Source organism: Oncorhynchus mykiss, chromosome 17, assembly GCF_057628025.1.
Source record: "Oncorhynchus mykiss isolate SJ-2025 chromosome 17, ASM5762802v1, whole genome shotgun sequence".
Taxonomy (NCBI): domain Eukaryota; kingdom Metazoa; phylum Chordata; class Actinopteri; order Salmoniformes; family Salmonidae; genus Oncorhynchus; species Oncorhynchus mykiss.
Genome location: NC_143038.1, coordinates 52883607 through 52911484, shown reverse-complemented (window position 1 = coordinate 52911484; position 27878 = coordinate 52883607). Strand labels below are relative to the sequence as shown.

General features: G+C 41.3%; 1 protein-coding gene across 2 annotated transcripts; it reads left to right on the top strand.

Moving 5' to 3' along the window:
• LOC110494483 (coiled-coil domain-containing protein 3) lies at positions 1 to 25584 on the top strand. Of its 2 annotated transcripts, XR_016488021.1 has the most exons (4): positions 1 to 3720; positions 10996 to 11170; positions 23274 to 24417; positions 24453 to 25584. XR_016488021.1 is itself a non-coding variant. In XM_021569591.3 (3 exons), exons 1-3 carry the CDS (start codon positions 3365 to 3367, stop codon positions 23556 to 23558), a joined length of 816 nt encoding a protein of 271 aa, XP_021425266.2. In that variant the 5' UTR covers positions 1 to 3364; the 3' UTR covers positions 23559 to 25584. The 2 variants fall into 2 exon arrangements, 1 of the variants encoding a protein (XP_021425266.2); XM_021569591.3 differs by having other exon boundaries at positions 23274 to 25584.
• The last annotated feature ends 2294 nt before the right edge of the window (positions 25585 to 27878 follow it).

Here is a 27878-nt window from a genome sequence, read left to right as displayed (position 1 = left end):
GGGAAAGGGCCATGGGGCAAAGATCCCGAGTCTCCTCATTGCCCCCCAGCAAAATGTGCCTACATTTAGGTTTATGTTCATGTGTATTTCCCACTATGTTGAGGTACAAATGTGAGTATAATGCTTGTAAAATTTCAATCCTAACACATGTTCTTGTCATTGTTACAAATCAACCGCATTATAGTTAAAAACGACTTTGATTACCACCACAATTTCTGTATGCTACTGTAGCTATGCTAACCCGCTATACAAACGGGAGTTAGTATTTAGCAGTCAAATCTTCTAAACCTGAAAAGGGACTTCTACATATTATGCCTCGAAAACAGCCAAATAAACTCAACAATAAAAGAAACGTCCTCTCACTGTCCACTGCATTTATTTTTCAGCAAACTTAACATGTAAATATTTGTATGAACTTAACAAGATTAAACAACTGAACAAGTTCCACAGACATGTGACTAACAGAAATGGAATAATGTGTCCCTGAACAAAGGGGGGTCAAAATCAAAAGTAACAGTCAGTATCTGGTGTGGCCACCAGCTGCATTAAGTACTGCAGTGCATCTCCTCCTCGTGGACTGCACCAGATTTGCCGTGCTGTGAGATGTTACCCCACTCTTCCACAAAGGCACCTGCAAGTTCCCAAACATTTCTGGGGGGAATGGCCCTAGCCCGCACCCTCCGATCCAACAGGTTAAGTAAAAAATAGATAAGTAATAAATAAAAAATGTAAGTAACCAATAATTAAAGAGCAGCAGTAAAATAACAGTAGTGAGGCTATATACCAGTATAGAGTCAATGTGTGGGGGCACCGGTTAGTTGAGAAAATTGAGGTAATATGTACATGTAGGTAGAGTTAACGTGATTATGCACAGGTAATAAACAGAGTGTGACGGCAGTGTAAAAGGGAATACAGCCTAAATAAAAAATACTTTAAAGTACTATTTTTTTGGAGTATCTGTATTTTTTACAACTTTAACTTTAACTTACATTTGTAAAGAAAATATGGACTTTTTACTCCCATACATATTCCCTGACACCCAAAAGTACATGTTGCATTTCGAATGCTCAGGGAGGACAGACAAATGGTCAAATTCCCACCAGGGGAATAATTTCAGCTAAACCCAGGGTATAGCAAAGTGGATTTTTATTTTATCAAATTGAAGCTCATTTACTGCATTTTTACAGAATTTTACAACTCCAAAATGCAATTTGAAGAACAGCAAAAACAAGATAAATTCACTGCAACCATTATCACTTTGTGTTGCTGTAGCTTCATTCACCTCAGTCAATATGGGACTTAACATTCTACAAACACATGTTAAACAAGAATTAGCTGGTATGTGTCATGTCATGTCAAACAGCATTTACCTAGCCAACACAATCTACTACAGCCATCTTTACCTCTGCACTGTTTTCGAGAAAAAGTTGCACTATTCCCTGCATCTGCATCATGAGCTCTCCATAAAGTAGGCCAGCCATATAAACAGCCTTCCCTCCTGCTCCCAGGTGTATGCATGGTCCTAAAGTCAGCCTCTTAATACTGCTGAACTGCATTTGCCTTTTAATCAGAATTGGAATGAATTCAGTACCCTATTTCAAATTGTTGATGGATCCCCAATTGATTTTACTTGGCCCACCAAGGTAATTTTTATTTTTCGGGGGGACATAAAAGGCTATAAAAACGCCAGCAAATCAGCTCTACAGTATGTGATTTTAATTTCAGAAATCTTTTCCGAAGTATTCCCACACATAATAAAGAGATATATGTGATCATATACAAATGCAAGCAAGGTTTGAAATCATAATTTTTTTGTCACATATTTTATCTGTTTGGGCTTCTTGCGGTCAATTTGCAGTCTATAAATTATTTTGTATTATGTTCTGGCCCCTTGACCATCTGCTCAAGAAAAAAATTGGCCTGCGACTGAATCTAGTTGATGATCCCTGAGCTAAGGTAATGGCGCCTGCTCAAATATTGTGTTCGTAAATTATGTCTGAGTGTTGGAGTGTGCCCCTGGTTGTCCGTAAATAAATTAGACAAACAAGAAAATTGTGCCTTCTGATTTGATGTATGGCAATTACTTTAACTTATTAACTTTACTCAAGTATGAAAATTGAGTACTTTTCCCACCACTGTACTAATGTACATTTAAAACCCAATACTTTTGGACTTTTCCTCAAGTAGTATTTTAATGGTATCTTTACTTTTACTCAAGTATGACAATTGAGTATTATTTTTTACATCACTGCTCATGACAGAGGTGCAATGCTGGTATAAAGGCATGATGTTACATGTCATTGTAGCAGGCCTACTGTTCAGCCTAGGGTCTCTTGAGCCTGAGACATTTAGGAAATGTATTATTGAACTCTGACCTAATGTTAGCAGCAACTCATCTATCTTTCAGACACCAGAGTGATTAGAATGTGGTCAAATATTGTATTTCTATCAGCTTCTGGTGGTGTAATTTGTGGGCCACTTCCCACCTCCTTGTGTCTCAGAAGTCATGTCCCCAGGGGGACATCGTTTGTCTCTGTGAGAAGGATAAGGTAGCTGCTGCAGGATTTGCTGATAATTAAGTTGTAAATTGCAGGTGCTTATTACCAAAGAAATATAAAAGGAATATAGAAATACACCCAATATTATGTAACATTGGAAATGTATAGAAATAGCCTATACTAGACAATGGTCTGCAAATTGCACATTTGGAGGATTGTAAATGGGCATACCTTTTTTTCATAGGCTCTCAGTTTTTAAACATGATGACACTGTAGATAACGCCTGATGACCCCCTGGATGTCTGATCGAAAGAGGTTAAGTAATATAAAGTGTTAGGTAATAGACAAAGTGGAGAATGGTTGTTGACAGAAGGCTGTCAGAATGGTGCATCCTTAGCGGAGTTGCCAACAAACCGGATGCATCCGGTGTTCAGGCATACATCCACTTCGACCTAGCTTCCTCTTCAGCAGGAAACCTTTTTACGCCTGCTACGTTAGGTTAGAATAGAGTGTCAGATATAAAGCGCACTGAGCGCCTCATTCTATTCTACAGGATACAGGGGAGCTGCGCGTAATATTAGATCATCACTCACAGAGTGTAGTCTAGCGTGCAGGAGGGGATGAGGGAGGACAGAGGGGTTTGCATGAGAGAACTGAATCAATAAACTGCTGCGGAGTTATTATATTTGACTGCAACAACTGAGTGACTATATGTCACATTGGTGCTGCGCATTTGCACACAAGCCCATGGAATACAGTCCTGTCGGACAGTTTGATGAGAAGTCACTGGTCCTGTAGCGGTTACCCATCACTGCCACATAATTACGTTTCATAGAAGCTGCAATCGAGACCCGCAGTTGCCTGCCATGGGTGCTATTTTGGCTTTGATTCTGGCGACCTGTTTGAGCGGAGTTTGGGGATGCCAGTTGCCCCATGACTGGAGACCACAGACGGAGGCGTGCCGCGCGGAGCTCGCAGAGATTATCGTTTTCGCCAAGGTGCTTGCGCTGCACAAGAACTCATACAGTGTGTACAACTACTTACCTTGGCAGTATGACACAGACCTCTTCTTCTCTGCCGAGATCGAGCTGCAATGCGACCAGGCGTGGGGCAGCATGCTGGAGGTCCCTGCTGGTTCCCGGTTCAATGTCACCGGGCTGGGCTACTTCCCATGTTACTCCTATAGCGCAGTGGAGAACAACTCTTACTATTTCTTTTTGAGGTAAGATACATTGACATCCTGGTGTTGGAGGTGCGTTTATCACTGTCAAGTGTGGCGGTGTTGTAAGTCAGAAATGACACAATCATAATTCAACAGAAAATAGGCATACAGTGATTTGGTTGTGTAATTGCCTGAACTTGTGTCTAGATACAATATAACCCTTACATTTCCAGCTGTTATTCTTTTTTACAGTCACAATGAGAAACTTGTGTTCGATGAATACTTGGTGAAATAGAGTTGAGTGATGTTCTGGCCCTTAGGATTCTCTTGGGATGCAAACACAGCAATAATAATAACCCAAACCTGCTGTTTGTGTGTGTGTGTCTGTGTGTCTGTGTGTGTGTGTGTGTGTATGATATGAAGCATGTTATATGGAGTAGCTAGATTGTGAGATTAAAAGCAACAAATTGAAAAGAGGATCAGGTACCAGTCATTCTGAAGTTACGCCTGTAATGATACTACAATGTCTACCATGGACAGATGCATGATGCACATTTGCTCAGATGTCACACCTGTCACAGGTCCTAATGTGGGGGAAACAGATGGGGAAACAGATGGGGACACAGATGGAGAAACAGATGGAGAAACAGATGGAGAGAGAGAGAGAGAGAGAGAGAGAGAGAGAGAGAGAGAGAGAGAGAGAGACTCAGCACAAGCACCACCAGTGAATTTGACCCAAAGTTAACTTTGTCTCACATATTATAGGTAAAACATCTGTTCTACTTTGTGATAGTTAAAATGCCTTACACAATTTACAGCATATCAGTAGATTTCTTTCCACAAAGGCAGGTTTCATAATGTGAGATGATTGACACCTTAATACTTATCTCCCTTGGTTTTAAAATGGAACAACACATCAGTCTTTGAAAAAGTGCCCATGGCATTCCAGCTTCTATAATTACAGAGTCTGACAGTTCCCAACAGCTTAGGGGAGACCCTTAAAGCTGGAAGTTTAGGCTGAGGGTATTATCTCCACACCAACCACAGGCTGGATGGGAAGCCCTTTGTATCCCAACCACAGAACAACCCTGATGAATGACACCAGGCCTTCTGTTCTGAGAGATGAACTTGTGCCGACAGGTTTAACTTGTCTCATGTCCTGTGTTTCTTTCATTCTCAGCACCTAGAACATTTAAGTGCACATTCTATCAAAGAGTATTTCAAAGGAATTCCAGTGTGGAGTATTCAGCTATTCCGTATGGAGGTTCACGGCCAAGTACAGTAATGACTGTGTGTTTACATAGTCAGGGGGAGAGTGTGTATATGTGTGTGTTTTGTTGATGAGTTGGATGGCCACCTACATTTTGTATTGTTTTTTTGAAGACACCAGGTTCACAGGCACCCTGCTGCCAGTCAACACACACACACACACACACACACACACACACACACACACACACACACACACACACACACACACACACACACACAGGAACTTGTGTGTTCTGTTTGAGAGGAAAGGTTGATGGTGTCACTATGTAGCCGTTCTCCATCACTGGGAAACCCATCAGGCCTCAGGGTTTTTGCTGATCTGAAAGTCTCCTCATCCTGAAACTACAAACCAGCCCTGCAATCAGCCAGGAGGCCCTGGAAGGAAACTACCTAATAAGGATCACAATAAGACACAGACATACATACGGGTCCAAGGATTCAGTGTGCCATGAAAACTAGAATAAAAAATCCTACGTATACATGAAGTGTGTTAAACTGTCACTCAAAGTTACATAAAAAGCCTATATTAGAATATGCCTCCTCTGATGCATCTCTGTACTACCTCCCTCCATTAGGATGCCGGGATGGGGGGGGGTCTGTCTGAGCCCCTAGTGTTGCTCTGCAGCTTCTCAGCTAATCTTAGACCTCCGTCGTAAACATTTAACAGAGGAGTCTCCAGTTCCAGAAAGCATTGTTCTCGTTGTTCTGCAACGCTGGCACTCTCAGGCGCTGAATCAGCAAGCTAATGCTGAAAAGTTTCCATCAGAGTCTCCAGTGAGCTCCCATTTCCTGTTAAAGCCCCCCAAACGACACAGTCTGAAACAGCCTCCCCAATCAATCACGTCTATGAGTGCTCAGGACAGGACAAAGGGGAGTTTCATATATGAAGAAATGCAACAAGGAGTCTCCCACAGGACCAAAACTGTAGACTTGTTGATTGGTCTGCCTGTCTGTGCCAAATGTAGTCATCTCAATCCCATAACATTGTTGCTTGTCTGCTGTTAAACAAAGTGAAGGACAGATTATTTTTCTTGGTGATTCTGTGAGTAGAATTTGTGGGTTAAGGCTTTACAGTTTATGTTTCGGTTATGACTTAATAGTTCATCACTTGCTTTCATCTAGCCAAATGGAGTGAAGGGGTCATGACAGCTATTCATTCTGAACTCTCAAGGATGTCTCCACATGTTCAGTCAATAAATCTCAATGCAAGGGTGGTGCTCTGGCGAGCTTTAAGCCTCAAGACACTCAGCTGCCTGCCCCTAGAGAGGGCTACTTTAATTTGGAAGAAGCCTCCTTCCCTATGTTTTAATTCCAAGAATCACCCATCTGAAAAGATAGAATAGGTGAAAGTACTGAGAACAATAAACAATAGCTATAATCTCTCTATTGTGTTCAGTTCACTTATGTACTGTAAGCAGGACAAGAAAGGATGCTTGCTTGAATAACTGAGAGACACAGCATAGTGCTACTGGGGGAATTGACTCCAGAGTGTCTGCCTTAGTTTCCATTACCATGGAGAGAGCTTGGTATTTGGCTCAGGTATATTGCACATCCCAGCGGTTCCCCTTTTGTTTACTTCCTCCTTTGACTCTTTGGTGTGTGGCTGAACCATGAACCAACCAGCCAGCTGGTTCCATTTTGACAGGGCAAAACTCACCAGTCAAACCGTCACAGAAAAACAAAGAAATAGGAGACAGGCTGCATGGAAACATTAATTAAACCAACATGCTCTTGACTAAACAAGGTTAAGACTAGATGACAAGCTTTCCTAGGGAGGACCAGATTTTTTGTGTGGAGGAATGGGAGAGAGAGGGAAGTGAGCTCTGTTTAAAGTTGGGGAATTTGAGAGTGGATGTGAAAAAGGGTCTGAGAACCAGCAGACGTGTACGCTTTCTGGAAGCCATTAGGGTTTGAAACAAAGGATAATCCCTATAACTGCTGTCCCATTGACTGTACTGTATGCAGTTGATACCTTATGCTGAGAGTGTAATGGAGATAATATGTTGGTTTGGCAGAACTTTGACAATATAGCTGGCTAATACAGACACAGCATCCAGGATAGCTAAACCAGCATAGACATTATTTTTCTTAAGATATCGTTTTTTTCTACAACCATTGACTGGGGAACTGTTTGGGAATGTATACGTCAAGTGGTTAGGACATAATTATGTGTCTGCTAAGTGCCATGGAATTTGTAGAAGCTGAGAAGAAATTGAAACCAGTGGAAACATTGGCCGTTAAACTGCATTTACTAGTGCTGGTTGACATTACTGCGCCATCTGGGAGTATTTGGTTGGTTTATACATCGAGTTGTAATCCTATAGGGACCAAATGTCTCGAAACTTACATGCTAGACTTGTGAAGTAGGGGAAACACTGGCCACAACCCTCAACATGCAACAGAGCAGAGAGAGACAGAGTGAGAGAGGAAGGGATGGAGGGAGGGTGAGAACGATTGAGTGAGGGATGGAGGAAGGTAGAGAAAAAGAAAGAGGGACAAAACATACTGTTTATGAAATATATAAAACAATCCACAAAGCCATGCTTGTCAGGATGGGAAAGGAGTCATGTCTCAGGAGCATGGAATTAATTAAAACCAGTGCATCAGTTATTGTTTTGAGGAAGATATTGGTTCCAGTGTCTATCAAAATATGCAGTGAAATTAATTTCAAAGCCATTGAAATGAACACACACACAGCCATTATCAGTGGTCATGTCCATTGTGAGTATTATCTTGTGTCTTGTGTTCTAAATAGTCTGGTAATTAGAACCATGCACATTTTGGGGGCCAACAGTACAACACAGAGTGTTATTCCCTCTGGATCCTCTCTCCCCATCCACATAATTCTCAGGGTTGACCTTGTGTTGCCCCTGCTTACATTCCAGTGCCACAGTAGTTCATCATTATCAACATTATGAGTGACCCCCCACTGTAGGGACAAAACATCAGGCTGTCTGGGTCAGACAAAAACATACACTGTAAAAAAATACTTTTTGGATCAACCAAAAAAAAAACATTTCAAGTTGCAATCCATTTCTTTCAAAGCTCAACTTACTTTTCCCCTTTGGTAAAACCTAATAAATAACCTAAATCCTAACTAATATTTAATGTAAATACAACCAATTTTTTCATGTTGTTCCAATTAGATTTTTCCATTTGATATTACCTATACAAATTGGGTTACAAGCAATTAAATACATTTCCTGTATCAATAAATTCAGTTGGTACAATAACATGAAATCATTACTCATATCACATTCTTTACATAGACTTTCACATTTATTGACTTCAATAGTGTAATCAAATGGTAGCTAGCTTACCAATGAAAACTTTACCAAGCTCTTTAGTATCATTGCAAGCAAGTATCATTACAGATTCAGTGCTGGCAGTGCACATGTTCTACTTTGTGTCTTGTCGTTACTATCATTACATGTGAAGACTGTTATTTTATCAAATGAATTCTCTATGTATAATAATTATTATGTGATTAAACTAATCAGGTAAACTTTAATCAACTAGGAAGTCGGGGCACCACGGGAAAATGTTTATAGTCTCTACTTCCCAAATCGACTGTTCATGTAATGAGTGCACTGAGAGTCGGGAAGCAAATTCAGGGAGTGAGTGTTTTAATAAATAAAATAAACAATGAACACAAAACATAAACAACACACCGACATGAAAACAGAGTCAATAACACCTGAGGGAAAAACCAAGGGGAGAGACAGATATAGGGAAGATAATCAAGGAGGTGATGGAGTCCAGGTGAGTGTCATGAGGTGCAGGTGCGCGAGACGATGGTGACAGGTGTGCGGGATAATCAGCAGCCTGATGACCTAGAGGCCAGAGAGGGAGTATACGTGACACTATATTTAAATTTTTAATTTCTTATCGAGTACAGTCTTCTATTAATTATTATTAATCTTTTCCTTCTGTCAGTCTCATTCTAAACTTTGTAAAATTCTTGGTTATCTGCACGAATCCTAGCATAAATTATGAATCTGCAACATATGTACAAATTGGATTAATTATTTATTTACTTACTAACTAAATAATCACAGAAATACATATAACAAACACAAGATATTGGTTAATAACAATGATGGAAAAGTCCCCTAGTGGGCTAAACCGATATGACAGCTTGGTGGACAAAAGGAAAGGGGTGGGACTGAGAAAGAGTGGGAAAGACAAAATGGATTCAGTACACACAGTCTATAATTATATTAATTGAAATGCTAATCCTTTGCACATGAACGGCCGCTCATCCAAGAATAATTGCAATGTATATATATTTACGCCCGTATGTCGTTGTTGTCTTCTCTGTTGGAATGCTCAATCATCCTGTAGGATTATTCAGAGTCTCTGCTTTTTATGGTTGAACGTGGTTAGAATGATACTTCAGAGTATCATTCAGAAATGTTGTCATAGAATAGATGCTTCGGCAGTTGTCAGTATTCTCGTTCTAGATTTATGCAATTTCTAGCTGCAGACTAGTAATTATAAGTCTAAGATTTGCTCTTATTCTGTGGGGATCGATAATCTCAGAATTTAACAATTTCCAGCCGTGTAGCCAATGCTCCACGTATAGTCTTGTCCTTTGGTAGAGTTGTAGTTTAAACCACTTCACACACCAGTGTCACCCAGTATGTTTTGGTCTTAGATATTCAACCATTTGCAAACTTAGCTTACACTGGGGTTTTATACGTTTCAGTAGAAAAGGGCGGTTCCATGATGCCGATGTAATGTCTATGCTCACGTGGGAGTGGCCACTGACTAGTTCATCTTTATATGAAAATCCATCCTGTCATTTAGAAGGTTAAAATCACATTACATCTTTTCACAAACAGTTAAATATTTAACCACATATGTTTCACAATATTTAGATGTAAACCTGACAGCTTGGAAATATACACTTTAAGAGATACCATTATGTGTGTTTCCTATCCTTCATCAGTACTTATGAAAGTGAAAGTCACAAACTGTGGAAAGATAGCACCCCCAGGGCACACCGTGACATTCACATAGAGAATACAACATAACAGATTAATTGCAATGACATTCACTCTCACGGGTGTCCAAAAAGAACAGCCTGAAAGCCACGCCCCCAATAAGCCACACCCCCAACTCTTCTGATAGACTGCTGCTGCAACATTGCTGCCACCGCTATGCAATGTGCATCTGCATGAGGTGTTGAAAGCAATTTAGAAGCATTCATTCTATTAAAAAAATCACAATGATCTGTCAAATTAATGACAATTTATTTTTAAATTGTTTATTTCACCTTTATTTAACCAGGTAGGCCAGTTGACAGCAAGTTCTCATTTACAACTGCGACCTGGCCAAGATAAAGAAAAGTAGTGCGGCGAAAACAACGACACAGAGTTACGCATAAACAAACATAGTCAATAACACAATAGAAAATAAAGCATATATTTTTTATTTTATTTTTTATTTTATTTTATTCCAGACAAATTAAATAGAATAGGTTGAATGAAACAAAACGTAATTTTAGATTATACCAATCAGTAAAAGCCATCCAACTTTTTACAGTGTAGAGCTGACAACACACAAACACTAATGAGGTACCTTTTTATTTTGTGTTTTTGTGCCATCCTCGATTTTCGTTCATCACCCCCAAAACCCCAAGTATGCAAAGACGTATGCTGCCATGACCAACATTTTGATGGACAGAGAAACAATAAGCAAGCTTTTGATGTCCCACAAGGGAGACAAGATGGAGTCCAGATGTATGGACTGCCTGCTGTCGAGTGTCAACCTCCAAGCTAACACTTCCGCCTCAGTCTGACACACTTCTAATAGCTGGAGAAAATGTGACCCGGGTGGATTGAAGGTCCATTCCAGTTTTACTCAAACAACATAAAAAATAACAGCTATAAGACTGCATGAGGGTTTTCTGTGTGTGTGTGTGTGTGTGTGTGTGTGTGTGTGTGTGTGTGTGTGTGTGTGTGTGTGTGTGTGTGTGTGTGTGTGTGTGTGTGTGTGTGTGTGTGTGTGTGTGAAATTCAAAAATTGCATCTTAATCTCCTGTCTATCTGTGTTCCCCAGGATGGATGAGAACTACAGCATTATCCCCCACGGGGTTAACTTCCAAGACCCAATTTTCCCAGACACACCAGAGAACCACCGCATGTTCGCCAGCCTCTTCCAGTTCTCCAACTGCACGGCCGGAACCATGGTCCACAGCTACACCCCAGAGTGGGAGGCTCAGGAGGACAGCCGGGTACGAATTCAACTAACCTATCACTCCGGTTTTTATGTGCCGTTGTTAAGAAAGTCAGAAACAGCAACTCCTAAATAGCAGCTCCTAAACCACCAAAGAGCAAGACTGGCAAGAAAAACTGCCAAGGTTGGAAGAATCTCATCAAAACACATGCAGGAAACCTTTGACAGCCACACTAATAGACAGCTGATCAATTTTCTTTGCTATTCCCTTTTAATCCATTTTGGTCCCTCCTTGGCTGAGGTAGCATTCAGCGTACTATGTCCCAGCAAGTCCTCCATGACCACTTGCACTTGAGAGCCCAGTAAGGATTAACTAAAGGACAGTGCTGCAGAGTATTGTATGTTATGCTTAACCTACACTTAACCGCCCAATCAGGGAACTTTGCCTATCATGAAAGGGATCTCAATAGGAGCCCCCACTTCACAGGGGATGGAAATGCATGCTATCCAGAAATCATTCTGCTAATGGTGGCTTGTGGTTAGGGCTAACCACAGTCTTCAAAGGTCCAGTGAGGAGAGTAAGTGTAATATGTTCTTGGTATGGCTTATATGGCTTGTAAGTGTAATATGTTCTTGGTGTCTGGGAGACCAGAATTATTTGGGTGGTGGATAGAGGCCCTGCTCTGATCAGTAGTTGGTCCAGGAACCAAATCCCCTTGGTTTGTGCTTCTCTTTCATGTGTGTCAATGCAGGGTAGAGTATGTTGGCTGTAGAGCAGGATGTGGGATGTGGCTGAGAGACAGGGAGCAGCAGGCCTTTTAACCATCTATGGGGTTTTCTACTATGAGCACAGAATTTACATTCATTAGACTGTACTGCCTGTACCTGAGCCTTTCATACCGATGTTATGGTAGGTGGGCAGCCATCAGTTTAGTGATGACTGTTTATATAGGTAGAAATTATTGGATCAGTTTCAAAGCCCTGTCTCGTGGTTGGCGGGACATTGTTGCTCATCAAATCCAGATTGAAGTAGTTTGTGGGAAAAGTTTGCCTCATAGACATTGTAAAATACCTAAATGCTAATTAACATACTGATGAGTATGAAGTCTACACATTTCTACATAACATATCCATGGCTCAACTCAACATTTCAGTGTCAATTTGCAAGATAAACACTCATGATCACGTCATAGTGTCATGCATAGTCCCTCAATAGTAACTAATAATCTGGCATTTCAACGTCTCTGGATTCCATTCATTGAACTCATGATTTACACCAGTCTTCTCTGTTTCCAATCATGTGCTGACTACACATAAAAGCCTTCTGTCTCTCTGACAGAATAAGAATGGGCTTAAGTTTCCATTAACGACCACATCTCAGCTCAAATCTGTAATCAGAGGCAAAGCCAAGGTAATGCACAAAGTAATTTGTATGATTACACTCTTATTACTAAATATCTGAATGGAATGGCTAGGCCCACAGGCTGGACTGCTGACAGCATAACACAGTCATATTGTCATCATGCCACACAGACATGACTGTGACTTGTGTAAGAGTGACAGTCTAGGGCCTTCACATGCAAAACTAATGGAAATTACCCAACACACATACTGTCATGATTATAGTTGTAGATTTCCTGGGTTAGACTGAAATTCTCATATGCCCACTGGGATACTCTTAACTGGGGCACACAGCTGTTTTCCCTCAAAAACCTTGAAGATGTCCCTCTGCTAACGTGGGAAAATGTCCCAGTAAGACTGGAAATATATTTCTTACTAAAATATATTTCTTACTGGATGAGTGTCAAAATTGCATGTTATGTCTATGTTTCTGTTGAGTCTGGGTCTCTACCATTATGACCACAGTGATAAATCGTCCATCTGCCACTTCAGATTAGTTTGTTGGTTTGGTTGTGTAAACAGTTGAATGTATTACTGTTTTTAAACTGGGTTGTCTGCCATGGGAAAGATATGATAGGGATAGCATTCAGACTTTGGAAGCATGCACACCAACTCCGTAGCTATGGTGCAGGTGTGGACCATACGTGGGAGGTAGATGCTCAGATCACAGTCCAGATATATTCAAAACTCCAGACATGTTCAAGGGCAATTAAATAGGTATGTGTCCACAATGGAGCTTGGTTTAGGAAACCATGGACTATCCCATAACAATGGTAGGGAGATGTGGAGATAGGGACTTTACTATAGGTACCTCTGGTCTGAGTGAAACACATACCCAGTTAAAAAAACAGCTCCACCTCTCCTTCCATCTAGTTTTGTTACCTGGAATTTGTTGTTTAGGGTTATCTGCTGAGTGGCCTGGTTGGTCTTGAGGTAATACCGCAGCCGCCGACACACATACTGTATCTACAGTGTCGGCATAAGTTTGAATCCGGCTTACTGCCCTTTCACACAACCTCTCTCTATCTTTCCCGACGGCCATCCTCTCCCTCTATATGTTCAATAAAGTCAGAAAATACCTTAAAAATATTTTTACAAAATGGTTACCTGCTGAGCCGCTACAACATTTTCTGAGTCAATATCACTGTCGCAATCTAACGCTCAGATTTTTTTTTTAAACATGACAATAACCTACATTTTTTTAAACATTAACATCATGAAAACAGTTCTGTAGGAGTGAGGTTTGTGAAGTTAGCCTAATACATTAAATCAAATTGTATTTGTTACATGCGCCGAATACAACAGGTGTAGACTTTACCGTGAAATGCTTACTTACAAGCCCATCACCAACAATGCAGTTCAAGAAATAGAGTTAAGAAAATATTTACAAAATAAACTAAAGTAAAAAACGAAAATAAAAAGCAACACAATAAAATAACAATAACAAGGCTATATATAGGTGGTACCAGTACAGAATCAATATGTCGGGATACAGGTTAGTTGAGGTAATTTGTACATGTAGGTAGGGGTAAAGTGACTATGCATAGATAATAAACAGTGAGTAGCAGCAGTGTAAAAATAAAGGGAGGGGGTGTCAATGTAAATAGTCCGGGTGGCCACATGATTAATTGTTCAGCAGTCTTATGGCTTGGTGGTAGAAGCTGTTAAGGAGCCTTTTGTTCCTCGACGTGGCGCTCCGGGACTGCTTGCCGTGCGGAAGCAGAGAGAACAGTCTATGACTTGGTGGGCTGGAGTCTTTGACAATATTTTGGGCCTTCCTCATGGATGGCAGGAAGCCTGGCCCCAGTGATGTACTGGGCCGTACGCACAACCATCTGTAGAGTCTTACGGTCGGATGCCGAGCAGTTGCCATACCAGACGGTGATGCAACCGGTCGGTGGTGCAGCTGTAGAACATTTTGAGGATTTGGGGACCAATGCCAAATCTTTTCAGTCTCTTGAAGGGAAAAAGGTGTTGTCATGCCCTCTTCAAGGCTGTCTTGGTGTGTTTGGACCATGATAGTTTGTTGGTGATGTGAACACCAAGGAACTTTAAACTCTCGACCCGCTCCACTACAGCCCCGTCGATGTGAATCGGGGAATTCTCGGCCCTCCTTTTCCTGTAGTCAACGATCAGCTCCTTCATCTTGCTCATGTTGAGGGAGGAGTTGTTGTCCTGGCATCACACTGCCAGGTCTCTGACCTCCTCCCTAGAGGCTGTCTCTTCGTTGTCGGTGATCAGGCCTACCACTGTTATGTCGTCAGCAAACTTAATGATGGTTTTGGAGTCGTGCTAAGCCACGCAGACATGGGTGAACAAGGAGTACAGGAGAGGACTAAAAACGAACCCCTGAGGTGCCCCCGTGTTGAGGATCAGTGTGGCGATGTGGTGTTGCCGACCCTCACCACCTGGGAGCGGCCCGTCAGGAAGTCCAGGCTCCAGTTGCAGTGGGAGGTGTTTAGTCCCAGGGTCCTTAGCTTATTGATGAGCTTTGTGGGTACTATGGTGTTGAACACTGAGCTGTAGTCAATGAACAGCATTCGCACGTAGGTTTTCCTTTTGTCCAGGTGGGAAAGTGCAATGTGGAGTGTGATTGAGATTGTATCATCTATGGATCTGTTGGGAGGGTATGCAAATTGGAGTGGATCTAGGGTTTCTGGGATTATGGTGTTGATGTGAGCCATGACCAGCCTTTCAAAGCACTTCATGAATACCGACGTGAGTGCTACCAGGTGCTAGTCATTTAGGCAGGTTACCTTTGCTTTCTTGGGCACAGGGACTATGGTGGTCTGCTTGAAACATGTAGGTATTGCAGACTCGGTCATGGAGAGGTTGAAAATGTCAGTGAAGACACTTGACAGTTGGTCCACACATGCTTTGAGTACACGTCCTGGTAATCCATTTGGCCCTGTAGCTTTGTGAATGTTGACCTGTTTAAAGGTCTTGCTCACATTGGCTACAGAGAGCGTGATCACACAGTTGTCTGCAACAGCTGGCGCTCTCATGCATGCTTCAGTGTTGCTTGCCTCGAAGCATAAAAGGCATTTAGCTCATCTGGTAGGCTCTCATCATTGGTAGGCTCACATCACTGCGCAACTTGTTTCCCTTTGTAGTCCATAATAGTTTGCTTGCCCTGCCACATACTGTATGACGAGGGTCTGAGCCGGTGTAGTAGGATTCAATCTTAGTCCTGTATTGACGCTTTGCCTGTTTGATGGTTTGTCTGAGGGCATATCAGGATTTCTTATAAGCGTCCGCATTAGTGTCCCGCTCTTTGAAGCGGCAGTCCATGGCTTTTGGTTGGGATATGTGTGTATGGTAACTGTGGGGACGATGTCGTCGATGCACTTGTTGCTGAAGCCGGTGACTGAGGTGGTATACTCCTCTACTCCTCATTGGATGAATCCCGAAACATATTCCAGTCTGTGCTAGCAAAACAATCCTGTAGTTTAGCATCCGCGTCATCTGACCACTTCTGCATTGAGCGAGTCACTGGTACTTCCTCCTTTAGTTTTTGCTTGTAAGAAGGAATCAGGATGATAGAATTATGGTCAGATTTGCCAAATGGAGGGCGAGGGAGAGCTTTGTATGCATCTCTTTGTGTGGAGTAAAGGTCTAGAGTTGTTTCTCTCTGGTTGCACATTTGACATGCAGGTAGAAATTAGGTAAAACTGAGTTAAGTTTGCCTGCATTAAAGTCCGCGGCCACTCAGTGCGTCGCTTCTGTATTGGCATTTTCTTATTTGCTTATGGCCTTATACAGCTTGTTGAGTGCAGTCAGTGCCAGAATCGGTTTGAAGTGGTAAATATACGGATACGAAAAATATAAATAAAAACTCTCTTGGTAGATAGTGTGGTCTACAGTTTATCATGATGTACTCTTCCTCAGGTGAGCGATACCTCAATATTTCCTTGATATTAGACATCGCGCTACAACTGTTATTGACAAGTAGACAAACACCCCCAACCCCCGTTTTACCATACGTAGCTGTTCTGTCCTGCTGATGCACAGAAAACCCAGCCAAATGTATATTATCCGTGTTGTCATTCAGCCACAACTTGGTAAAACATAGGTATTACAGTTTTTAATGTCCAGTTGGTAGGATAGTCTCGAACGGAGATCATCCAATTTATTTTCCAGTGATTGCACGTCGGCCAATAGAACGGATGGTAGAGGCGGGTTGCACACTTGCCGATTAATTAACATGGCACCCCGATCTCTGCCCCATGTATTTCTGTCTTTTCTTCACGGGAATGATGGGGATTTGGGCCTGGACTCGGAGAAACAGTATATCCTTTGCGTGGGAATATTTAATGAAAATTCTTTATCCAGTTCGAGGTGAGTAACCACTCTTCTGATATCCAGAAGCTTTTTTTCGGTCATAAGAGACGGTATCCGACGGTATCCAAGGTTCCGACTTGCAATTCCAATTTGGATGATCGTTCAGAAAAAAAAATTCTAGTTGGATCTAGTTTTTTTCAGAGTTTCCAGTTGTCTCGAATGCACTGAAGTAAGAAGTCTGAGATTTCTGTTGTTTAGAACCCAGCATTAGTCTCAGTGGATGGAGGGAGAGAACAGCAGAGGGTCCGCCTCTCACGGTCCCTGCTCTCTCCTTCCTTTCCTCTGTTGAGACTGACCAGAAAAACAGGAGACATCGTCTTCCACCTCATGGCGAAACTCCAGTCATACCGCATCTGCCTCATGCACTAATTCATGATGTTCCTATGACCAGAGAAAGTGCAATATTCCTTGATATTAAAATACACAACGAGCTACTAATAATCATCAAAACGCAGGGCTATCGATACACTTGGGTACTCATTAATTTCAACTGCAGAGGGAGTGAAAGTAGGGAGAAGTGTGTTTTGTAATAGGGTTGAATAAAAGCAGTGTGGACAGTGCTGAATAAAAACTTAAACATGAACTCACTCATTAAAACAGGAGATCTTTGCTGTTTTCTTTGACAGTCTCCCTGTGGTCTTGGTTTTAAAAGTTAGGAAATCTCACATAGGCTACTATCAAACCTTGTTGTGTCCGGGATCGTGGAAGCTGGAGGTACAGCTATCCGATTGGCCAGCTCAGTAGGCACACTCGATTTAGCCCCAGATCTCCCAGTACGCAGGGTAGGCAGAGTTAGTATTTTCAGACAAATGAAATTGTTCAAAATGGAAACACTTTCCTTACCCGGTGTATAGGGCTTCTGAATCAAGTGCACCTGCTGGCAACATGCTTAAACAAAAGAAAAAGAGCACAAGCCTTTATCCTTGCCTTTTCTACAGAAATGTTTGGTGATCGTTTAGGAATGCCTTGACGATCGACCGGTTGGTGACCACTGCTATACTACCTGGGGCAGTCTGCCTATAGTCTGCCTATCCTTTTTCTGTAGCAAGACGGTGCCGACAGAGAAGGCTGCCTCGCTTCTGGTCCTTAGGAGAATGTGCATTATTTCGTTTTTTTATGTAGTATTTCTTACATTGTTAGCCCAAGTGTTTTTTTCATACAGCCGGGAAGAACTATGGATATCAGAACGACGTCACCTAAAATCCTCACAAACCTTTGCAGATGCACAATTGAGAGCATCCTGTCGGGCTGTAACCGCCTGTTATGGCAACTGCACAGTCCACATCCTTTGTCTGAACCACCCAGGGCATTTGAACTGATTCCAGAGGCTGACTCAAAACAATGCCACCGTAGAAGAGGAAGATGCCAGCGGTCTTCTGGTCAGACTTCGGAGGCGCACATACCACCCACCGCTTCCGAGGATATTACTCACTAATGTCCAGTCTCTATAGATAACAAGGTCGACGAAATCAGGGCAAGGGTTGCTTTCCAGAGAAACATCAGGGATTGTGACATACTCTGTTTCACAGAAACATGGCTCTCTCGGGATATGCTGTCGGAGTTTGTACAGCCACCTGGATTCTTTGTGTGTTGCGCAGACAGGAATAAACATCTGTCCAGGAAGAAGAAGGGCAGGGGTGTATGTTTCATGATTAATGACTAATGGTGTAATTGTAACAACATACAGGAACTCAAGTCCTTTTGTTCACCTAACCTAGCATTCCTCACAATCAAATGCTGACCGTGAGAATTCCATGAGAATTCTCTTTGGTTATTGTCACAGCCGTGTATATCGCCCGTCAAGGCCATACAACAACGGCCCTCAAGGAAGTTCACTGGACTTCATGCAAACTGGAAACCATATATCCTGGGGCTGAATTCATTGTAGCTGGGGACTTTAGCAAAGCAAATTTGAGAACAAGGCTAACCTTATTTCTATAAGGATATTGACTGTAGCACTTGCGCTGGAAGAAAAACTGGATCACTGCTACTCTAACTTCCGCGATGCATACAAGGCCCTCCCCCGCCCTCCCTTCGGCAAATCTGACCACGACTCTGTTTTGCTCCTCCCTTCCTATTGGCAAAAACTCAAACAGGAAGTACCCATGCTAAGGACTAGTCAACTAGTCAAGATTGTTTTAATCACACAGACTGAGATATGTTCCGGGTAGCCTTATAAAATAATATTGATGTATACGCTGATTCGGTCAGTGAGTTTTTAAGGAAGACAAAAGAAAAAAGAAGCCAACACGTTTGGTGTTCGCCAAAAGGCATGTGGGAGACTCCCCAACCATAAGGAAGAAGGAACTCTGGTCAGATGAGACTAAAATGTTGCTTTTTGGCCATCAAGGAAAACACTATGTCTGGCTCAAACCCAACACCTCACATCACCCTGAGAACATCATCCCCATAGTGAAGCATTGTGGTGGAGGATGCTGTGGGGATGTTTTTGATCAGCAGGGACTGGGAAACTGGTCAGAATTGAAGGATGATGGATGGCTCTAAATACAGGGACATTCTTGAGGGAAACCTGCTTCAGTTTTCCAGAGATTTGAGACTGGGACGGAGGTTTACCTTCCAGCAGGACAATGACCCTAAGCATAGTGCTAAAGCAACACTCGAGTGGTTTAAGGGAAAACATTTAAATGTCTTGGAATTGCCTAGTCAAAGCCCAGACCTCAATTAAATTTAGAATCTGTGGTATGACTTAATGATTGCTGTACACCAGCCGAACCCATCCAACTTGAAGGAGCTGGAGCAGTTTTGCCTTGAAGAATGGGCAAAAATCTCAGCAGCTAGATGTGCCAAGCTTATAGAGACATACCCCAAGAGACTTGCAGCCGTAATTGCTGCAAAAGGTGGCTCTACAAAGGTATTACTTTGTGGGTGAGTAGTTATGCACGCTCAAGTTTTCTGTTTTCTTGTCTTATTTCTTGTTTGTTTCACAATAAAAATATTTTGCATCTTCACAGTGGTAGGCATGTTGTGTAAATCAAATGATACAAACTCCACAAAACATAAATTTTCATTACAGGTTGTAAGGCAACAAAATTGGAAAAATGCCAAGGGGGTGAATACCTTTGCAAGCCACTGTATGCTTCTCCCAGGAGAGAACCTGATAGCACTTTGTATGGATAGCCCATCTGTAGACGCTTTATCAGTAACATTTAATCTAACTAATCCTAACCCTAAACTTAAACCTTACCATAACCCTAACCCTTTTCCTAACCCTAACCCTAAACTTAAACCTTACCCTAACATTAAACCTTATTCTAACCCTGAACTTTACCCTTACCCCAATGCTAACCTTAACCCTTATCCTAACCCTTATTCTAAACTTAACCCTAACCTTAGCAAGCAGTTGCTTATCAACAGAAAGTTTGTTGATAGCATTATCATCTGTAGAGCATCTACAGATGGATTATCCAGACTATCCAAATAAAGTGTGACCAAGACCCCAGTATTACTTGCCTAGTTAAATAAAGGTTAAATAAAAAAATATATACTTTTTTTTGTTAACACTGTTTGATTTCAGCTCTGTGTTGGGGGCTGCTACTTAGGGCCATAAGGGACAGCTCACCCACCACTCTGACCACATTTCTAAAGCACAAGGCATTTGCCATGCATCTTTCTACCAACCACTTTCATATTTCCACATGTCCTTAGGCCGCTCCTTGGAGAGAACCCCCCCCACCAGATTAGTTCTGTTTAAATTACATGTTTTCTATTTTTCCTTTTCGTTCCTTCTCTGGCCACATGCACGCCTGCTGCTGATGGATAAAATACAACCTCTTGTGGCTCACTCATAATAAAAGCCCGGAACACACTGAAAGACATATATATGAGCTGTTGTTTCTGCTGGACAGGCCAAGGAATGCTACGTTCCACAACTCCTGCACGTTAGACAAAGCCCCTGTACATGGGGTGTAACGGCTCTCGTCCAAAGGAGAGGACCAAAGCGCAGCGTTGAAAGTGTTCATGATTTTTATAAAAAAAAACACTCAAAATAACAAAAGTGAAAAGTGCACAGTTCTGTCAGGTACAGACAATAAACAGAAAACAAGATCCCACAAAACCCAAAAGGAAAATGACAACTTATGTGATCCCCAATCAGAGACAACGATAGACAGCTGCCTCTGATTGGGAACCACACACACACAGCCAAAAACAAAGAAATAGAAAACATAGACTTTCCCACCCGAGTCACACCCTGACCTAACCAAACATAGAGAATAAAAAGGATCTCTAAGGTCAGGGCGTGACATGGGGTTCCATCACTTATCAAAAAACAGCAGGACTGAAAATAACACAGGATATAACAAATGGTTTTAAACTCTTTCAAAAGGGAAAGAGATTATCGAAATCACAGGAGGCTGCTGAGGGGAGGACGGCTCATAATAATGGCTGGAATGGAGTAAACGGAATGATATCAACGACATTGAAACCACGTGTTTGTGTTTGATACCATTCCATGTATTCCGTTCCAGCCTATACTATGAGCCCCCAAATAATGTGCAACAAGCCGCCTGTGAATGAAATACAAGTAGACGTAGCTGTTTGTCTTGGATGATTTAACACTATCAACAAACATGCTAGGTTACTCTCCTCAGTGCTACCACTGTTAAATGATGACACATGTTATCATTCTGAAGACCTTACCTTGTGTTTACTGTTAATCATTGAAGTTGTGCGACGTACTTATTTGAATGAAGGGAATATTCCTTATTTGGGTTGATGATGTGTATACTAAATGGCAGTTGGCTAGTATGTTGGACATAAGAGGTTTCTCACTAAGTCTTTTTGAGATGTACACTATTGTTTAAAAGTTTGGGGTCACTTAGAAATGTCCTTGTTTTTTAAAGAAAACCACTTTTTTTTGTCCATTAAAATAACATCAAATTGATCAGAAATACAGTGTAGACATTGTTAATGTTGTAAATTACTATTGTAGCTGGAAACTGCAATTTTTTATGGAATATCTACATAGGAATATCTACATAGGCGTACCATTATCAGCACCCATCACTCCTAAAGAAGGCCAGTTTTATTGCTTCTTTAATCAGAACAACAGTTTTCAGCTGTGCTAACAAAATTGTTAAAGGGTTTTCTAATGATCAATTAGCCTTTTAAAATGATAAACTTGGATTAGCTAACACAAAATGCCATTGGAACATAGGAGTGATGGTTGCTGATAATGGTCCTCTGTACGCCTATGTAGATATTCTATAAATAGTCTGCAGTTTCCAGCTACAATAGTAATTTACAACTTTAAAAATGTCTACACTGTTTTTCTGATCAATTTGATGCTATTTTAATGGACAAAAAAATTTGCTTTTCTTTCAAAAACAAGGACATTTCTAAGTGATCCCAAACTTTTGAACGGTATTGTACTTTATCTCCTAGCAACATGAAAAAGATGTTTGAACAAATAAAAATGTAATTTTGCATTCAAGTAGAAACACATGGACAGTAAATTAGCCAATGTCTTTCCTCCTTAATCTCAATGTATTATCTTTCAAAGGATTTGGGTCTAATTATATGATATAAGTGACACGCCCTGACCTGAGTATTCTTTGTTTTCTTTATATATTTTGGTTAGGTCAGGGTGTGACGAGGGTGGTATGTGTGTTTTGTCTCATCTACGGTTTTAGCACTGTCTAGGGGTTTTGTAGATTTATGGGGTTGTTTACATCTAGGTGTTTTTGTAGGTCTATGGTTGCCTAGATTGGTTCTCAATTAGAGGCAGGTGTTTATCGTTGTCTCTGATTGGGAACCATATTTAGGCAGCCATCCTCTTTGGCTATTTTGTGGGTTATTGTCTATGTGTTAGTGGCCTGTGTCGGCACTCGGTTTCATAGTGTTTTGTTGAAGTGTTCTTCTTGTTTTTCGTCATTCAATAAAATAAAGAATTCACGCTGTGCTTTGGTCTACTCCATACGATGATCGTGACAATAAATAAAACAAATTTGAATCTGTCTCAGACTTTCCATCACTGAAGTGGAACAGTTTCTAAACTTACTATTAATAAATTAATGTGGATTAACATCATTACCATTTTAGCATATTCACACAAGGCAAGCATTTGTTTTCTGAAATGTGTTTCAAAGAAAAGAGGTTTTGAGATTAATATCTTTGCCTTTTGAAGTAAATTATAGATTTCCAAACATTAAGACTGGATCAGGAACTTGAGTAACCAGATGATCCATAGAATCAGGGCTGAATTAGTGTAACAACTTGGGGTTTGTGTAACGGATCATCAAAAGTCTAAAATAAGGATGTGGTTATCATGTTAAACAACAGCCTGAGAACTTGTTCTCTGAACTCATTATCTGAATCTATTAACAATTCTTAACCTCAATCTGTGGTGCACATTAGCATTTTACCCACTTCCTGTTGACTAACATTCCTGTTTCCTCCAGCTGCTGTGTTCAACGGTGCAGAAGGCCCTGTTTGAGGAGGAGGAGCGGGTGAAGACTCTCTCCCAAAAGGTGCGATCTTTGGAAAAGGCCAACAGCCACCTGCGGGACAAGGTGAAGAACATGAAGCGCCTCCTACGCCAGGCCAAACGAGACACTAAGGACCAGCAGACCCTCCCCCTGAAACAGCTGCACCACGCCAAGCCCTCCCACCCACACCAAGACACCACACAGGACCAGAAGAGACCCGCACTCAAAAAGATCCTCACCAAGATGATAAAAAACTGAACCCTAACCAGCCGCCACCACCACCTGTTGCACTGCAGACATGAACAGGCTGTTTTAAAGGACATAAGGATTGTATAGCATGTGACATCAGGGGAAAGATAGGTATGCTAAAGATAGGTACTGTATGCAATACTGTATCATGTCACAAGTTAAGGAGATAGAGGATTTGCATACCCTTAATGTGTTGCAGACTAGTCACACCTTTAGAAGAAAGTGCTTTGAGCAACTCAAAAATGTTTTGTATTCTTCAGAATTTTCTCATTTTTCCGTACATTAATATAATGCTATAGAATAGCCTTCAACATTTCTCAATATGAATGCAGTCATGTCACACCTATTTCACACACATACACTTTGTTTAGATCTATGTGAAATGCCTACACTACAATGTGATAAGCATTTCTTGTCATAGCAATAACATTGTGTCACTGTTCTTACCACAGAAAGAGTAGCAGGACAATTTGAGGGGAACGTTGGCTTGGATCAAATGTGATTTCCAACCACAGACTGAGACAGTGCTCATGCTTCATTATGACTCACTGGTTATACAACTGCTTCCTTACAAAAATGCATGCTGGGGGATATATGGTAATCACAAATTCCCCATCTCATACAACCGGGTCCTTCCTAACCCCATATCTAATCCCAACCTCGCTCCCATATCCCCCTTTCCTAGTTCCCCTCACCTCAATACCATACAGTAGAGATCCGTGCTGTTCTGTGAAGTCTTATCCTGTGAGGATATAATATTGACAACTGAACAAATCGTAAATAGCTCAACGCTGGTCCCAGCTCAATTAGGTCAATAAAGTCTCACCCTGTCATTTCTACCCACCTCGCACATCCCTAACATGCCCAGGCCTTCCTGCTGGCAGGTTTTTCCCCAGAGTGGAGTTCCATGCCATTTCAATGCCAGGTGAAATGCTGTCGTAGTAGCTGGGAAACTAGTGGGAAAGTCAAGGCAAGGGCTACAGGTGTGATGCCAATACCATGCCAGGGACCTCACACTGCTGACTTGAGGATGCTGAACTTAAACCAGTCATAGGCCTGCTGGCTAAGAACACCTGCTTCACCTTTTACATTGTGTTACATGTAAAAGGTTAATTCTGTCCTTAACAACTGATGATGGATCAGATCCAGAGTCACAGAGTACTAGCCTCGTAAATACCGGACTGATATCCATACAGCAACATTTGTGTAAGCTCACAGGATCAGGCGGCTTTGCGAGGCTTAAAGAGTACAGGGAGTTTGATTTAATGACAACACAGGCAATAGTCTGCTGAACTCTTAATATCTATGGCTCTGATCAGCTCTCCCTTCCCTCAGCAGTCCCAGCCATAACCATTTCACACCAAACAACAAGAGCTGCCTTGGACCAGTTAGGACAGAATGTACGGAACCCTCTTTTTTTTAACACAGCACACCCACCCACACCCAACACCCGTCACTGCTCTTACAGGAAACCAATTTTCAGGACCGAGGGTTGTAAACACAGGGATAGTGTATTGTTGGCCATAAGAACAGGTAAACACACTCATGTTAAATTAAATAATATTAATATGATATTAACAAACATGCCCAGACTCTTATTAGCAAGGATACCTAGGGGTTTTAAATTCAGTTGAAATCCCCCAAATTCTGTTCAAATTCAGCTATTTTTATATGGGAATTATTAACCAAGAATAACTACAAGGACTTCCACATTTATTGTTAATTTGTTTAAGATTCCAGCTTTTTGTGGATGGTTTTATACAGTTTCAGTATACTGAGGGAAAATTTAGTTTTTATGTTGGAAAACAGGGTGCTGAGCACTCAATAAATACAACCACTAGCCAATGAGGCATGATGGGGTACCGTAAAATCTTTTCCTGTGTCCGAACTGAGAGGCATCCCTAGTCTCCTATTATGTGTTGTACTTGGCTTGTATGTTTATTTCCTTTTCAAACAATAAGCATCTGGTTGCCTTTAACCTTTAATTCATGTATGATAGCAAATAATGACAAAAATAAACTTTCATTTTTACAAAGTTTGTTTCGTCATCTTGCAATTTCTCAATAGTAGGAACCTTCAGCATATTATTAGCAAAACTGTTGTGATTGCCTTCCATAGATGCAGGTGTAGCACCGCAAAGATCAACACTGACCATTCCACAATCTGAACCTGGTCAGAATCTCATTATAGACCAGCACTCATTAGCAACATCCAGGTCACTGGTGTGAAGCTCTGCATCCCGATGGAACAAGGTCTTCATATTCTAGCAAAGTAGTCTGCTGAACATTAGTATTTGGCACTGTTCAGACCAATGTCACTTTACATTATGTTCTGTGTTTGGTAGGCCAAACCTGCACTTTTCTCACATGTGGTTTGGAAGGCGAGAAAGTTCGAACAAATATTATAGAGAAGTTACCAGATAAATCTACAGATTACCACCTCCTTTTCCCAGAGAGTTACATGGGACAGGGCTGATATACAGATAACCCAGTCAGCCAAAGAGCTTTCAGCACAGAGATCAACTGAAATTAGTTCCACATTAGGCTGAGGTGTGAAAGCAGTTTCTTCCCTCTACTCCCCCACCACTTGGAGTAGATTTGTGTTGTATAGTATACCCTCGAAATAGACTGGAGGATATTTGAATCCATGATAGTTCCCAGAGCCATTGGTAAGATGTTGAGGAAAATTTGTATGGGATTTAAAATTCCAAGGGGTGCCATATTAGCACCAAAGGTTACGAATCGATTACATTCAAATTGTCATGGAATGTTTGGCGCCATCAGGAATAGTTTGCCAAACTCGTTTTATCTATGGCTCTGGTATTTCAACATAGATGAGTACAGCCAAATGTCAGAGCAAACACCGGGAGAATTTAGTTGCAAAGAGAGCATGCAGAACAGACTTGTTGTTTTCAAACAGGACTCAAATCAAAAACAGACAAGATGTTTCCTCTGTTCTCCTCTGTGACGGCATGTGATAGATTACTTCTGGCATTTATGATATCTTCAATGTGATACAAAATGAATAAATCACTCTCTTCTCCATGAATATAAAGCAGGATTATAAATAGCCAGCCCATATTTTGACCTCTTCCCAAGAGCCTTTTGTACATAGTTGGGCATAGCGATTGTGAAAGGATAATTTCCTATCTGGAATACTCTTTCAGGCCATTCTCAATTTTCTGTATGATTTCCAGGAGAGAACTGAACCCAAACTCTTCCACATGGGGCTATTTCATAAAAAGAATAAAGGGAAAAGGGGGAGTAAAACTCAGAAATGACCACATTTTAAGGTGTGTAAGCCTCTTCCAGTCGTGAAAAAGGAGACATATCACAGAGAATATGAGTATGGGTGAGTGTGAGGGACATTTACGAGCCTTGTCTCTGTGTTTGGGGCCTCTGGCAGGCTTTGGTTGACCTCCGAAGGGGAGACAGTTGCAGAATATAACTCTCTCCATCCACCCTCTCCCAAAGCACTACATCAGACGGCTTTGCCTGCAGGAATCTGCCATAGCCCTGTGGAAGTGGGCCAAAAATGATATACTCACGCTGCCTTCTCAACATAAACCCTGCGCGCACCGACAAGCTGCAAAACAGATGTCAGATAATACGGCCACATTTATGGTGGTCCTCCCTGGTGCATTCAGTCTAATTATAGACCTGGTCTTATTTTATTTATGTGTTTTTGGGTGTTGTTGTTTTCATATAATTTAAATGTTGGAGTATTCTGATTGCTGGGATAATAAACGGTAAAGGGATTTAGGAATATTCAACTGTCAGTTTTCCCTTGAAAATATTGCATTAATTATCTATGTAAAGTACTAAGGCCGGGATATACACTGTAGGGGTTATAAGCATTGCCGTTTTTAAAGGCAATGTTCCCACGTTCGTGGTAAACACTGCTTATGTTGGCTCAATCGGAAATTGCCTTTAAAACCTGCAATGTCTATAACCCATGATTGGTTTGAATCCCTGCCAAATTTCATGTAAAATACAATTCCTTACACATACATTTCATTATAAACTCATTAGGCTCTCAAACCACCATTTTATCACTCCTATGTATATTGTTCAATGTGGTAATCTCTCTCTCTCTCTCTCTCTCTTTTTCTCTCTCTTGTTTCATCCCGTCATCTGTTTCTTTTTCTACTCTACCTTGGTTTATTATACAGTTGATCAAAACAAATAATTGAAAAAAGTGGTGAACTCCAACAGGCATCCATATCTACAATGCTTTGTCTGTATTTTTATAAATTGTATTCACTAGGTATTTTTATAATTGTATTTTATTTCACCTTTATTTAACCAAATCAAATCAAAAGTATTTATA

Excerpts from the sequence above, each read along its gene's own strand:
- LOC110494483 (XM_021569591.3), top strand. The coding sequence starts at position 3,365 with ATGGGTGCTATTTTGGCTTTGATTCTGGCGACCTGTTTGAGCGGAGTT. Across the intron at positions 3,721-10,995 it reads TCTTACTATTTCTTTTTGAG|GATGGATGAGAACTACAGCA; the intron begins GTAAGATACATT and ends TGTGTTCCCCAG. Across the intron at positions 11,171-23,273 it reads AGGCTCAGGAGGACAGCCGG|CTGCTGTGTTCAACGGTGCA; the intron begins GTACGAATTCAA and ends TGTTTCCTCCAG.